The sequence below is a fragment of the Chlorocebus sabaeus genome, chromosome 12, assembly GCF_047675955.1.
Source record: "Chlorocebus sabaeus isolate Y175 chromosome 12, mChlSab1.0.hap1, whole genome shotgun sequence".
Lineage (NCBI taxonomy): Eukaryota > Metazoa > Chordata > Mammalia > Primates > Cercopithecidae > Chlorocebus > Chlorocebus sabaeus.
This window is the reverse complement of record NC_132915.1, coordinates 24926654-24940961: the sequence shown is the minus strand read 5'-3', so window position 1 is coordinate 24940961 and position 14308 is coordinate 24926654. Positions and strand designations below refer to the sequence as shown.

The following is a 14308-nucleotide window of genomic DNA, read 5'->3' as shown; positions in this document are numbered from 1 at the left end:
CTACTCAGGAGGCTGAGGCAGGAGAATGGCGTAAACCCAGGAGGCGGAGCTTGCAGTGAGCTGAGATCCGGCCACTGCACTCCAGCCTGGGCGACAGAGCAAGACTCTGCCTCAAAAAAAAAAAAAAAAAAAAAGAATGCTTGTGATTTTTGCACATTGATTTTGTATCCTGAGACTTTGCTGAAGTTCCTTATCAGCTTAAGGAGATTTTGGGCTGAGATGATGGGGTTTTCTAAATATACAATCATGTCATCTGCAAACAGGGACAACTTGACTTCCTCTTTTCCTAATTGAATACCCTTTATTTCTTTCTCCTGCCTGATTGCCCTGGCCGGCACTTCCAACACTATGTTGAATAAGTGAGAGAGGGCATCCCTGTCTTGTGCCAGTTTTCAAAGGGAATGCTTCCAGTTTTTGCCCATTTGGTATGATATTGGCTGTGGGTTTGTCATAAATAGCTCTTATTACTTTGAGATACGTTCCATCAATACCAAACTTATTGAGAGTTTTTAGCATGAAGGGCTGTTGAATTTTGTCAAAGCCAGGCACGGTATTATGTATATTGCATGTATTTATTATTTTATTTAGTTCTCACAGCAACCCTATACAATAATTACAATTCCTTCCTTTCACTAAGGCATAGGGAGTTTAAATAAATTAGCCACTGTACAGGATGGCATAAAATTGTAGCAGAGCCAAAACTCAAACATCTCTCTGTCTGACTCAAAAACATAGTCTCATTCTCTAAGAGCCAGGCAACAACCTGAAAGCTGTGAGTTGACTTTTCTTGTTTTGTGGATGAATGCAATCATCTCAGGACCCAGATAAACAGAAGTCCTTCTTTCTTATTCGTATTTCTCAGTACTAGGCCAGTCAGGACAAACTCTGGTCTCCATGGCCACGATCTTGAAGAAATTGAGATTCATCCAAAGGAAATCAGGTATTGAAACATGTGTTTATGTATATTGATTAATCTTCTGCCTGTTCTAGAAACATTTGAAGAAATGTAACAAAAACCAAATATCCTGAAACTCCCTAATGAACCTGATCTCTCTCTCTCTGTCTTTCTTTTTCTCTCTCATAGGTCTTTTGCCCGTATTTCTCTGGTGGAATTTACTAAATAATTATATAATGTGTCTTTTTATTGTACTTGACTGTTTTCATCAAGGTAATCTTGAGGGCAGAGACTTCTTTTGTTAGCCAGGGCACTCTAGTTGAACAGAAATTACACACACACACACACACACACACACACACACAGAGAAACTGGCTCATAGTGGCTAAAAAGTCTCAAAATCTGCAGGCCAAAGGCATGAGAACCAGGAGTCCTGATGGTGTAAGTTCCACTCAGAGTCTGAAGGGAGGAGAAGACAGATGTCCCAGCTCAGAGACCTTTAGGCAGAGAGAAAATTCTGTCTTGCTCAGCCTTCGGTTCTTTTCAGGCCTCCAGTGGATTAGATGAGGCTCACCGACACTGGGGAAGGCATCTGCTTTCCTCAGTCTACCAATGCATAGGTTAATCTCATTCAGCAACATCCTCACAGACACACCCAGAAAAATCTTTCACCAAATATCTAGACACTTTGGCCCAGCCAAATCGACACATAAAATTCACTTCCACACTTTCTTACTAATCCATGCATTCTCTCCAATATGGGGCACTGGGCCTTGCAAGGAGTAAGTGCTCCATACATATTTACTAAATGACAAGCAATGAGATTATCCTTAGCCTATGACTTAGATATAGACCATCAATTATTAATACCCTATCATTTTTCCCCACTCTGAGAATCCAAACTGAAAAATGTTGGGATTACCTCTTTTCACAATATGATATTCTCTGAATGCATACTCAAGTTTTGACCTTCCCTGTCTGTTCCTGTTTAGTATTCATGCTGGCTTAACTCATTGATTGATCAAGTAACCATTGAGCATATGCTGTGTTAACACTCTGAACAAGATCCTGTGAGAGATGCTAATATGAATGGTGCTTAGCCTGATAAATAAAGTGTGGCAAACCTGTGGCTTCTGTGCATTTATTTTTATTGATTTATTTTTTAACCAACCTTTGCTATGTAAAGAATAACATCGATGATCGATGACAGGAACTTGAATTTGGATCTGTGTACATGTTCCATTTCAGACTCACCATGAAATGAAGTGCTTGCATTTGTCATTGTTGATTTTATAATACACTTTTGCACCTTTTGGGTAAAATTTTGCAACCAATGTAACCGAGGTATGAAAGCAACCCTGGTATGAAAGCAAGCCTGGTATGAAAGCAACCCTGGAGGTGGAAATAGAAGACTAGAATTTAAATCTTGGTTATGCCACCTATTGGTTTTATGATTTTTGTCATTTGACCTGTGTCTATTCAGAGTTTCTTTGCTAGAATGAGGGAGTTGACTAGAATTTATTGATCTCAGTAGTCAGTCTCCTCAGGCACAGATAAATTTTGGATATGTATCCTGAGACAGTTTTCCCATTTCCACATTGAAGACAACGTTCTATTTTAGAGCAATAATGAATTATATTATTTAAGGATATGAGTTTCAGAGTTCAGACTCATGCCTATGGGTTTGAATTCTAGTTCTATCACTTTCTTACTGTGCAGACTTTAGCAAGTCAGTTATTGTTTGTGAGCCTCAGTTTTCTCACCGGTAAAGTAGTGTGAGTAATAACTGTCATATTATATCATTACAAGCATAAAATGAAATAAGAGTACTTGGCACAAAGAAGGATCTTAATTTTTAGCTTTTAAAAAACTATATATGTTTATATGCAATATGTACATATATTCTCAATTCTATTATAGACTATATTTATTATGTTTTTCATAGTCATTAGTTTCACTTAGGAATTGGTTGACCCTTGTGAGATACATGGTTTGACCACTTTTGACCTTGATATTCTTCAGAAAATAAGACAATTAGAAATCTCTGATTGTAATTTTGATGTAAAATATTTTATAATCACGGCTAAAATGATCCCAGGAGTGGAATCATACACATAAATTCTTTTCTTTATTCTAATAATATTACTGTTAGTGTCTATGCTGAGCAAGTATGTTATGTGTTGAGACAAAAAATTCTTTGTATGTTTGTTTATAACATTCCCAGCTCTTATTCCACTGAAGTCTATATTTACCTAGTTTCTTTCTTTTGTTTTCCTCTAACATTCATGCTATTTTAATCAATGTTCTTTCATTTGCAAGCCCCCAATCAGTTTGACCCCAAAGACTTTCAGTTTGCCCTTGCTACTCATAAGCATACTTACGACAATGCATGCCTCCCATTCTTTTCTTATATTTACAACAATCTTCTTATTGAGACAAATGCGTTCACTTTTTTCATGCTTGTGTTTAAGATCTCACTGAGTTCAGCAAAAGATATTAAACATAATTATCTGCTTTCTCTTTTTCCCTCAAGACTTTCTTTTTCTCTAGACCTTTATTTCCTAACTCCAGAGTATTTGCCCAGGTATGTAGGCCCCTCTCTCTTTTGCTTTCTTACCACTCCATCCACTTTCTTCTGTTTCCTATTGCCCGACTGGCTTCACTTACACAAAAACATTTGTTATTTGTACAAAGTGCAACATATAATTGTCCTACTGTGTTTGGTTGCTATAACAAAATACCATAGACTAGATTGCTTATAAACAACAGATATTTATTTCTCATAGTTCTGGAGGTGGGAAAGTTCAATATCCAGGCATTACTGGCAGATTTGGCATCTGGTGAGAGCCTACATTCTGGTTCATAGACAGCATTCCATTTGTTGCGTCTCCATATGGCAGAATGAATAAAGTTTCTGGAGTCTTCTTTATAATGGCACTAATCCATTCATGAAAGTTTCATCCCATGACCTAACAATACTCTTGTATTGGGGGTTATCTTGCAACATATGAATTTTGGGGAACATAAACTTGCAACATATGAATTTTGGGGAACATATGAATTTTTGGGGAACATAGGCAGTGAAGCAGGAAATTTTCCCTGACCCCTTCATGGGCAGGAACTGGAGAGTGCCTATTTCACAGAGGTCTTATCAGATAATAAAATTCTCCATTAAATGGCAAGACAAATAACTATTTGGGATTCCTGGGTCTGTGGTGCCTACTCTTCCAAAATGAGATTATTAAGGCTAATATATTCTCTGACTCTGTGTATACAAAGACAGGGGGCAGAAATAATATTGCTAGCCAGTCCACATACCTCAATCACATTTAATTTCACAAAATTTACTTCTAATAAGCATTGTTCCAACTAACAAACCATCTGGTGCTCGTCTAGAGATGGCTGAAGTGTACCTGATTCCAGTATTTTAGGTGTTAAATCTCTGTTCTAACATTGTGAATCCTTAACTGGAGTATTCAAATATTAACTAGCTTCCTCTAGGATATAAATTAATATGTGTGCCACAGTCTATGTGAATTATTTTAATTATATTACAGGCCATACACAAATTATATATAGGTTTAGTCTTTCTGAGTATTGCAAGTTGAATCTGTGAGAGAAAAAGTTACGATGAATTGAGAATAACTAGAATTCAGAATTATTTTTCATTAAGTGATGACTGTTAACTCATATTCCTGGCTAGGTAGCAAGTCCTATGAAGTGTGATTTTCTCCTAACAGCTAAAGAGCAGAAAAAAAAAAAAAGATTTATTCTAGTTAATGACTTGCTTTTACTATTTTTATTAAAAAAATGAAGTAAATTGTTTCATTTTTCTTGGTGCTATTACTATTTTGTCAGGAAGATAGATCTTCCAAATTTTAGGAAACTCTGAATCTAAATCCTATATTGCTCTCACTTCCTTTTTCTCTTTGTCTCTCTTCTGTCGTAGCCCTTCCCTCACGGCTAAGCCTTCATCCTGACTCTACCCTGCCCCCACTGCCTTTTGTTCTTCAGAAGACACTCATTAACATTTGCTAATGTATGCTAATGATCAATAATTAGCATCTCTAATGTGAACAAAAGCAGTGCTACAAAGGAAGGGTAAAGACGTGTACAGAGTTCAGCCAGCCTTTTATGCTTCTTTATGCCTTAGGAACAATCCTATTCTTTCAGTTCTTTCACAATTCTTTAGTGTTTTTTGTTTGTTTCATTTTGTTTGCTTGTCCGTGAACCCTGACAACCATTCTTCTTCTTGAGTTGGAATATTGCAAAAATGCTGTGGAGGACAGAAATATTCCTTTTTGTCTTAAATAATCCAAGGATATAAGCCTAGCTGCTAAGAGGTTATAATGCACATTTGTATCTTCATCTGGTTGTTATTTTGGTATCCTATTACTAGCAAAGATTTTTAACCAGAAAGCCTCACACAAGATAATGTATTTCATTTTACAACACTTATTTACAGTGGTTGCCCTTTACGGTGGTAATTGCAATCTGAAAGCATACACTCTGAATATATATTATGACAGCATGGTTAAATAAGAAATGTTCCCTCCCTCAAACAATCTAAATGCAAAGAAAATGCAAGACTCACCACTTACTTTTTCATAACCACAGAGGGCTCTAAATGTCTTTGTAAATAGCTATTTATTTATTGAATATGTATAGTTTTTTTTTTTTGAAAAGGTCAACCCTCCAAACCACATAGAGTAAGAGCTGTTTTTGTTCTTTCTGTAGACTGATGGTGTCGTGAAATACCTAACTGCAGTTTCTCACAAATACTCCAGCATGTAATTTGCCATTTGCAGAACCAGGCTTCACGTTTCGTATTTGCTCTTCCAGCTCAGGGGTGGTAGAATCTGGAAACATACCAGCAACCCACTTCACTCAGCCTGTGTTTAATTATAATTTCACGTACAATAAAAGCAGAAGGAAAACGTGCAAAAAAATTGGTGTGCATCCCTTTCCCCTCCTTCTTACGTATATAAAAAAGATTTATTTCCATTGTAAAAGGATAGAATGGGGATCTTTATTTTGAGTAGATTTTCTATTTTTATTCTTTCTGTTTGCCTCAGAGTTAGTGTCCTCTCTCTGTGACCTCGGAGTAAAATGTGTTTCTCCGTAGGCTTCATCCTATTCTATTTATCAACTATATTGTATTTATCAACTATTTTATATTGTGTTTTTAATAAAGCAGACATCAGCAGCTATTTATTTTCTGCCTCTGAGGGCCCAAAGAGTCTCAAAAAATGAATGTAATCTAGAAGGAAAAACATTGAAGAGTGACAGCTATTATAACAGTTGCAATTTTTGCCTGCCTCCCTCTTTTGGATTGGTGAGTCCTACCAAAAACCAAAACTATTATTCTCTTTGTAATTTTGAAACCACAGAGATTGAAAATAACTATTTAGTATCTCCAAGATATTATAATGTTTGAAAATATGACCAGTTTTGGGGGCATTTGTTACACAAGTTTCCAGTAGGGTGTTTTTGAATGTCTGTGCCCTCTGGTTTTCACAAAACTGATCTTAAGGAAGATAAGATACTGGTACACACAGAAGAAATATCAGCCTAGGTCTGTTTCATTAAATCTTGTCCCCAGAGACTTTGATGATATTTAAGTGTGATGATCTCATTCTGTGTTTCTCACTCCTGATAAGTTTTTAAATGTCTTATAGCTTACAGGTTTATTAAGGTATTTGATTTATATAGGAACTAAATATTCTGTTCATTCAATGGCTTTTGAGATATGTTTAATTCCATCATTTGAAGGACTTGGGATTGTTATAAACAAACAGCATGAGCTTCTTTTTGTCTTGACCTAGAAGTAGCAAAAATAAAGGGAGCTGCTTTGTTAACCTGAGCGAGATTTAATAATCTTGGGTATATTTTATTCTAGAGTAAGAAGAATTACATCCCTTTATTTTTATTCAGTTTTGTAGACAGTAGCTTCTGTTCCCTACTTCACAACCACCAATAGTGTTGCCATAAATTCAGAGAGTTGGGCAGTATTAGTCCATTTTTGCAGTGCTATAAAGAACTACCTGAGACAGGGTAACCTGTAAAGAAACTAGGTTTAATTGGCTCATGGTTCTGCAGCCTGTACAGAAAGCATGGCTGCTTTCTGCTATCCAGCCCCCTCATGGCGGCCTGGGGAAACTTACAATCATGGCAGAAGGCAAAGTTGAGGAAGGAGGCACCTCCTACATGGCCGGAGCAGGAGGAAGAGAGAAGGGGAAGGTGCTATACACTTAAACAACAAGATCTTGTAAGAACTCACTATTCCAAGCACAGCAAAGGGAAAGTCTGTGCCCATGATCCAGTCATCTCCCATCAGGCACCTCTTCCAACACTGGAGATTACAATTAGACATGAGATTTTGGCAGGGACACAAATTTGAACCATATAATGGGCCATTCTCTTTATGGAGATGATGCCTGAATATGATTCCGTGACCCAATCTGGCATCCAAGTGGCTCATTGTTGGGCAATTCTTTAGTCTTCTTTAGGGCTAACTTTACCCATTCCTTTTAAAATTTGGATTGATTTACTTTTTGTTTGGTTTTAAGAAAAGCAAAATATCTACGTGCTGTTCTTGGCCTACCTTATATACATATACATGTATAATTTTCTTCATATCAAAATATGCATCCCCATCATTCTTATTGCTCTAATCAGAAATTAGTAATTTGAGGGGCAACTGAATGACCTTATACCTAGAATTTTCAGAGTATAATATTACACATTGTGTATTCATAAGAATGCTGCCTTTTAAAGAGATTTTTTAATATCATAGCTTATTTCTTATAGTTTCACTGGTCTCTTTTCCCTCTTCTCTCTTTTTTTTCCCCCTGAGAAGAGAGATTTCATGTTTTTGTTAAGGGGCTCATAATTTCCTTATAGAATATGACAAATTTCAGTTTGGAATACAGTATCTTAAAAAAATTATTTTGTTCACATTTTCTATCTTTTCACCTTCAAATTCTTGTTAAAGCAAAGTATTAATAGTACAGATAGCTGAAGGTGGTCTGACTTTAGTTAACGTGAGGTTACACATAATATGTACATATGTTAAAAATATTTATCATATGTAGCAAGACAAAAATGCAAAATTTTGCTTTATATTTATTCTTTTCCATTATCATTTACTGTAATTCTCACCCCATATTTATTCTTTTACTTCTCTTTCTGTTTCTCTCCTTTCTCCTCTCATTCTTTTTCTTTCTTGTCTTCTGCCTACCCCATCTTTTTTTTTTATTAATAAATGTATATTTTTTATTATACTTTAAGTTCTAGGGTACATATGCACAATGTGCAGGTTTGTTACATATGTATACATGTGCCATGTTGGTGTGTTGCACCCATTAACTCATTATTTACATTAGGAATGTCTCCTAATGCTATTCCTCCCCACTCCCCTGACCCCACAACAGGCCCACATGTGTGATGTTCCTCTTCCTTTGTCCAAGTGTTCTCATTGTTCAATTCCCATCTATGAGTGAGAACATGCGGTGTTTGGTTTTCTGTCCTTGGGATAATTTGCTGAGAATGATGGTTTCCAGCTTCATCCATGTCCCTACAAAGGATATGAACTCATCCTTTTTTATGGCTGCATAGTATTCCATGGTGTATATGTGCCACATTTTCTTTTCTTTTCTTTTTTTTATTATTATACTTTAAGTTCTAGGGTACATGTGCATAACGTGCAGGTTTGTTACATATGTATACTTGTGCCATGTTGGCGTGCTGCACCCATCAACTCGTCAGCACCCATCAACTCGTCATTTACATCAGGTATAACTCCCAATGCAATCCCTCCCCTACCCCATCTTTTAGTTCCATACTTTTGAATTCCTATAGTGGACTCAAATATAAGCAAGAGGTGGTATATTAGTAAGTTGTTCAGTCTTTTAACAATGTATCAGTCAGAGAATCACAGCCCAGGGATAAACCAAAAGCAGAAATAAAACTGAGGAATTAATAATCTAATTCATGTTGTTTGCTTTACATTATAGCTGGTTCATTTCATAGCCTACATCTTCAATTTCTCAATTCTCATTAGGTCTTTCTTATCAGCATATAAGAACATTCTATCCAGCGAAAATAGCTGTATCCTCTTACTCATTGCCCATCAGCTCATAAAGCCACTTGAATTCAGTTTTTTGCCCACACAACTGCAGTAAACCTATGCCTGGAAGATGAAGATCATCAATATCTCTACATTGTCAGATCCAGTGGTCCATTTTCAGTCCTCAATGTACTTAGCAACTTATGATACATCTCTGATGCACATCTTCCGCCATCCGCAATCTCCGACTTTCCTTCTACTTAAGAGCTGATTGTTCATTTTTCGTCTCTTCAGTTTGTTCTTCTCCTATTCCTCACCATTTTGAGTCTCCTTTTTCTGTTTTGTTTACACTCATTTTCTTTGTTATCTCATCTGGTCTTATGGCTTTAAATACAATGTATATGTTGATGATTCCCTGATTCGTATTTCCAGTCCAGACCTTTCTTCTGAACTCCAGGCTCAAATATTCAACTGTCTACTTAATGTCATGCTTGGATGTCTAGATGGCACCTGAAATCCAGTGGGTCTGATTAAACTCCTGAACTTCAACAGCTCCTACCTAAGCTATTCTCCCTACAGTCTTCCATCTTCTTTTCCTGCAGTTCCACTCTTCAGGTGCTCAAGCAAAGTGCCCGTGGTTATCCTTGATTTCTCTATTTCTCTCACATCCCACAGGGATGACATGGGTTCATTTATGCCTGTCACGTCATTGATTAACGTCCCTGTCAAGAAAGTTTAGTCTGAGGTAAAAGACCTGCAATTTTTATGAGAAAGGTCAATGTTGACATTTCTCATACACAAAAAATAATCCTGAGAAGAAACACAAAAAAGCTAAATAATACATTGCTGTTGTAGCTCAAGTAGACTGAATAAGATACCCATACCTAATCTTGAAACTTGTTATAAAGTCTTTTTTTTTTTTTAAGAAGGAGTCTCACTCTGTGGCCCAGGCTGGAGTGCAGTGGCATAATCTCAGCTCACTGCAACCTCTGCCTCCTGGGTTCAAGTGATTCTCCTGACTCAGCCTCCTGAGTAGCTGCTATTGTAGGCACCCACCACCACGCCCAGCTAATTTTTGTATTTGTAGTAGAGGCAGGGTTTCACCTAGTTGTCCAGGCTGGTCTTGAACTCCTGACCTCAAGTGATCTGCCCACTTCGGCCTCCCAAAGTGCTGAGATTACAGGCATGAGCCACTGTGCCTGGCCTATAAAGTCATTCTTTTGCATCAAATAGTAAGACTCATTAAAGGCAGTGGTATTTTCTTTTACTGTCTACAAACCCCTATCCAAGAGCATTTTCTCTGTATTCCTTTGTGATCACACAATAAACGGTAATTCAATAAGTGAATTTTCAGTTTCCAAAATAATAACTTGGAGCTATAAACATTGCTTCAAGAGGTAAATGTGGGTCAGAGAAAAAGGCAATACCATTCAACTTTTCTGGCCACGTGGTCACTGTGTTATCCTGAAGAAACATAGACTACTTTCAGTTTTATAGATTAAAAAAGAAGCCCCAGAACAATATCCACTTTTCTGAACGACTCCTATGCCTCTGAAATGTGACATTTTGCTGTTGTTTCTTTTTACTGTTTTTAATTACTGAGTCTATCTGCATGAAATGAGGATCTGGGTTGCCTAGGAGTTCATCTGCTCCTATTGCATATTCCTCTTTTAACTACACATACTTCAATGCAGTTTTGCTTGCTGCCTCCAACATTTTGACAGACTTCCCCTCCTCTTCCTTCACTATCCTTCCATCACTCTCTAGGAGAGAAGGTTATTTTTAAAGTGCATGATCAATAGGCATTGGGGAACAACTAAGGCATGAAGAGATCACATGATTGGGAATAAGGTACTAGGGACTGCTGGGAGAAGCAATGGCAACAGGCCACCTCAGAGATTGTCTGAGAAAGGAAAGATGGTTTGTAGCTCCCATTCAAGAATTTTGAGTTATCTCTTTGCACAGGTTTTTGTCCTGGAGGGGGTTCTTAACATGGTTCTTTAGCATTGCTTTAGGTTGAAGGAGATATAGGCCAGTGCTGATAGTTACTTTTCAGGCCAAATAATGTTCCATTAAAATCGAGCTTGGTCTCAGGATCTTGATAGTGTCTTAAATCTCCTGGTCATAGTGCTTCTATTTAGTTCTTAATGCTGATGACGCCTTTGCTGAGGGTTTGAATCAAGAACAAAACAAGAATTATCACAATGACTATAAAAAAATGACTGTTCCATAATCAGACAAAGGAATGCTGTTAAGCAAAGAAGGCACCTAAGGAGAACGTGGAGACGATCAGGCACAGACCAGAATCACTATTGGAAAACCAACTCAGGAGGAGGGAATGGGTCATTTCTGCAGCTTTCTTCATTGCATCACTGGGAAATCATAGCTGTGTTTTAGTTCTCTACTTGCCATTACAGGGAATGTCTTCCCTTATGGACTTTTAAGTTTTATTTAATGGTTATTTATAACTATTCTTTCTGTGCCAGAGAAGATGATTCATGATTCTAGTCCTGCTTTTTCTCTCCCTTGGTTATTAGAGGAAATTGAGTTGTTGCTTATCTCTTCAGCTTGGGATACCTTATTCTGCTCTTTTTATTTAATATATAATCCTTCCTAAAGATTTGCTTATATTTTTGTTCATTTAGTAGATTTTTCTATTTTATTTAATTGACTTTATATTATCACATTCTAGTGAAATAATCATTAGAAATCAGCCTAATACATTGTGCAAATGTTTTAAAAATTTGCTTTGGCTATGCATATTGCAAAGTAGGCTGTGGGTCAGCATTTGCTATTTGTCCTCAGCTATTTCTTCTTTATATATAGCTGATAAGACCCTGCTCCAATGCTAATCTTATATCATTAAAATTCTTTCCTACAGAATCCTTCTTTGACTGAAGAAGCTTAATGGTGACATTAATTGCAAATAAAAGACCATGACCTATTGTAGAATGTGGAATATCTCCTTAGAAGTGTCTGCCTTCATTATTGCAAACTCTCAGTAGTGACATAAAGATCTTTGTACTGTGTAGATTCAGTTGCAGCCAGCAACAGAAGGCATATGTTCACTCTGAACAAAAGAACATTTATTTTCACATTCTGTGGCTGATGTTGAGTGATAACATTTTTGCATATCCTAAATTTTTTTACCCAGATGCTGTTTAAAGGCAAAAAGTGCTTTTACAATAATCTTCTTTGTGAATGGAATTTACACTCTTGGTATGTGTTGCCTTTTCAATATGCCTGTCAAGTTCTGAATAATAACCTTTGACAGTGAGTGAACAGAAACAAAACCAGAGGTTGTTTCATCTGTTCACAGCAACATTGTTTGTCATCTTTGCTTTTTTGGACAAATGCCATTCCACCTTAAATAAAAATATGATAAAATTCATGTTTTATAAGCAAATTAATAGACTTTGGTTTTTAACAAATATTCTAATTTTTCTAAGGCAAGAAACCTGTGGTGAATGAACATTAAGTTGACAAGAAAAAAAAAATTGCCAATAAACATATTTTTCATATTACTGTAGCATTAAAAATTTTGTAAAACTTTTATATGTCTTTATAAAAATGAAGCAAAGCTAAAAACAAGATGCTATATGGGGTGAGGAATAAACAGAAAAAGTGTCCTTTGTCTTGGAAAGAACTGTAAAATCACCTATCTCCATATTGCCAAAGGGAATCACATATTGGGAAATTTAGGCTATATTAATATAATACTTATAAAAATAATTGAAACAGAAAAGATCTGGCTTTAAGCATTTTTCTAAAGACTTTTTCATACTTGGTAAAAGTGGTTGAAATAAATTATTCTCTAGTTTTATGTAGTTAATTTGGTTATTAACCTAATTGGTATGGGCATGTGGATATAGCTTTATTAACAATTCAATTTCTTGTGAAATAAAATAACCCAACAAACCCCAACTCTACCTATTACAATACAGAATTCATTTTGGTTGAAGTTATTTTGAATTGAGCTGATAACTTATAACTTTGAATGGAGCTTATAACAGTTATGTTTTGCAAATCCCTGAAGATTATGAAATAGAAAAATCTTTGCATGGCATTGTATAAGATGCTGTAGCTGTATATCTTTAATAAATCGTGCTCATTTTCACAAGTTTATGGAAAAATTGTATTAACTGCACAAAAATGTTATGATAAAAACAATAAAAGTAAAAACTACTTACTAACAATTGTACAGGCATTTAAATAATTGCTGTACTGTTTTCTTTCCTCAACAGTACAAATCAAAGTGGAGGAAAAAGAAGACGAGACAGAGGAAAGCTCAAGTAAGTGGTGATGGGCCCACTTGGGATACGTTTCCTATGGAATACCTGTAAATTCAAGGAATTTATCTTCTTATCTTGTGGACTTGAGCTACCACATATAAGCAGAAGTGTGTGTGGATAACTTTTGATGGTCTCACAGGAGGAATCAAGTTCAGCAAACAGAATCCCCACCCTAGATTCCATCCAGTTGGCATTGTAGGGGCCAAGACTGTGGTCCCTTGAATGTTTGCTGAAAAATCAACAAGCAAAAGGCATATTAATAGGAGAAAAGGCATATAATGTCTTGGAACATGTATTCATTAAAGCCTTAGGATGAAGACCCAAAGATAGAGAAAATTGTTCATTTTAATGCTTAGGTTCAACAAAGTATGGACAGCAGTATAGAAATATGATTGGACAAAAAGGGTATAATCTAATGTTTACACACTGAGTGAGGAAATGCAACAAGGCCTGTCTGCCTAGATTCTTCTTGGCCTCTCTAAGCATGCATTTCTTTCTTCTGGGTGTGGGACAGGACCCTCTTTGGAATGAGGGTCTTATGATCTACACTCAAACAAGGTAGGGCGAATGATTTCTTGATGACCAATTTTTACACAGACAGGGCAGAGGGAATGTTAGAGTAGTATTTTTAGGTTTTATGCATTTGAGGAGAATGTTTATTCTGCTGCTATTTGGTAGAATGTTCTGTGTATGTCTGCTAAGTCTATTTGATCTATCATGTTGTTCATGTCCGCTGTTTCCTTATTGATTTTCTGTCTAGATGTTCTATCCATTATGGAATGTAATGTAGGGTATTGAAGTTTTCTACTACAGTTATATTGCTGTATGTTTTCTCTCCTGAGTTTGGTTAATGTTTGCTTTATATATTTAGGTGCTTTTGATGTTGGATGCATATATATTTATAATTGTGATATCTTCCTGGTAAACTGACCCTTTTATTACTATATAATGCCCTTATTTGTTGCTTATGGCAGATTTATACTAAAAATATATTTTGCCCAGTATAAGTATAGCCACCCCTGTTCTTTTTTAGCTACCATTTTCCATTCCTTC

At 36.3% G+C, this 14308-nt stretch overlaps 1 protein-coding gene across 1 annotated transcript in view; it reads left to right on the top strand.

Annotated features, from left to right (window-relative positions):
• TMC1 (transmembrane channel like 1) overlaps positions 1-14308 on the top strand; it is a 184152-nt gene that overhangs the window by 23070 nt on the left and 146774 nt on the right. The window contains exons 3-4 of the mRNA XM_073022220.1: positions 12118-12182; positions 13208-13255. Of these exons, the coding sequence (XP_072878321.1) occupies positions 12118-12182; positions 13208-13255 (113 nt within the window). The remainder of the gene's footprint in view (positions 1-12117; positions 12183-13207; positions 13256-14308) is intronic.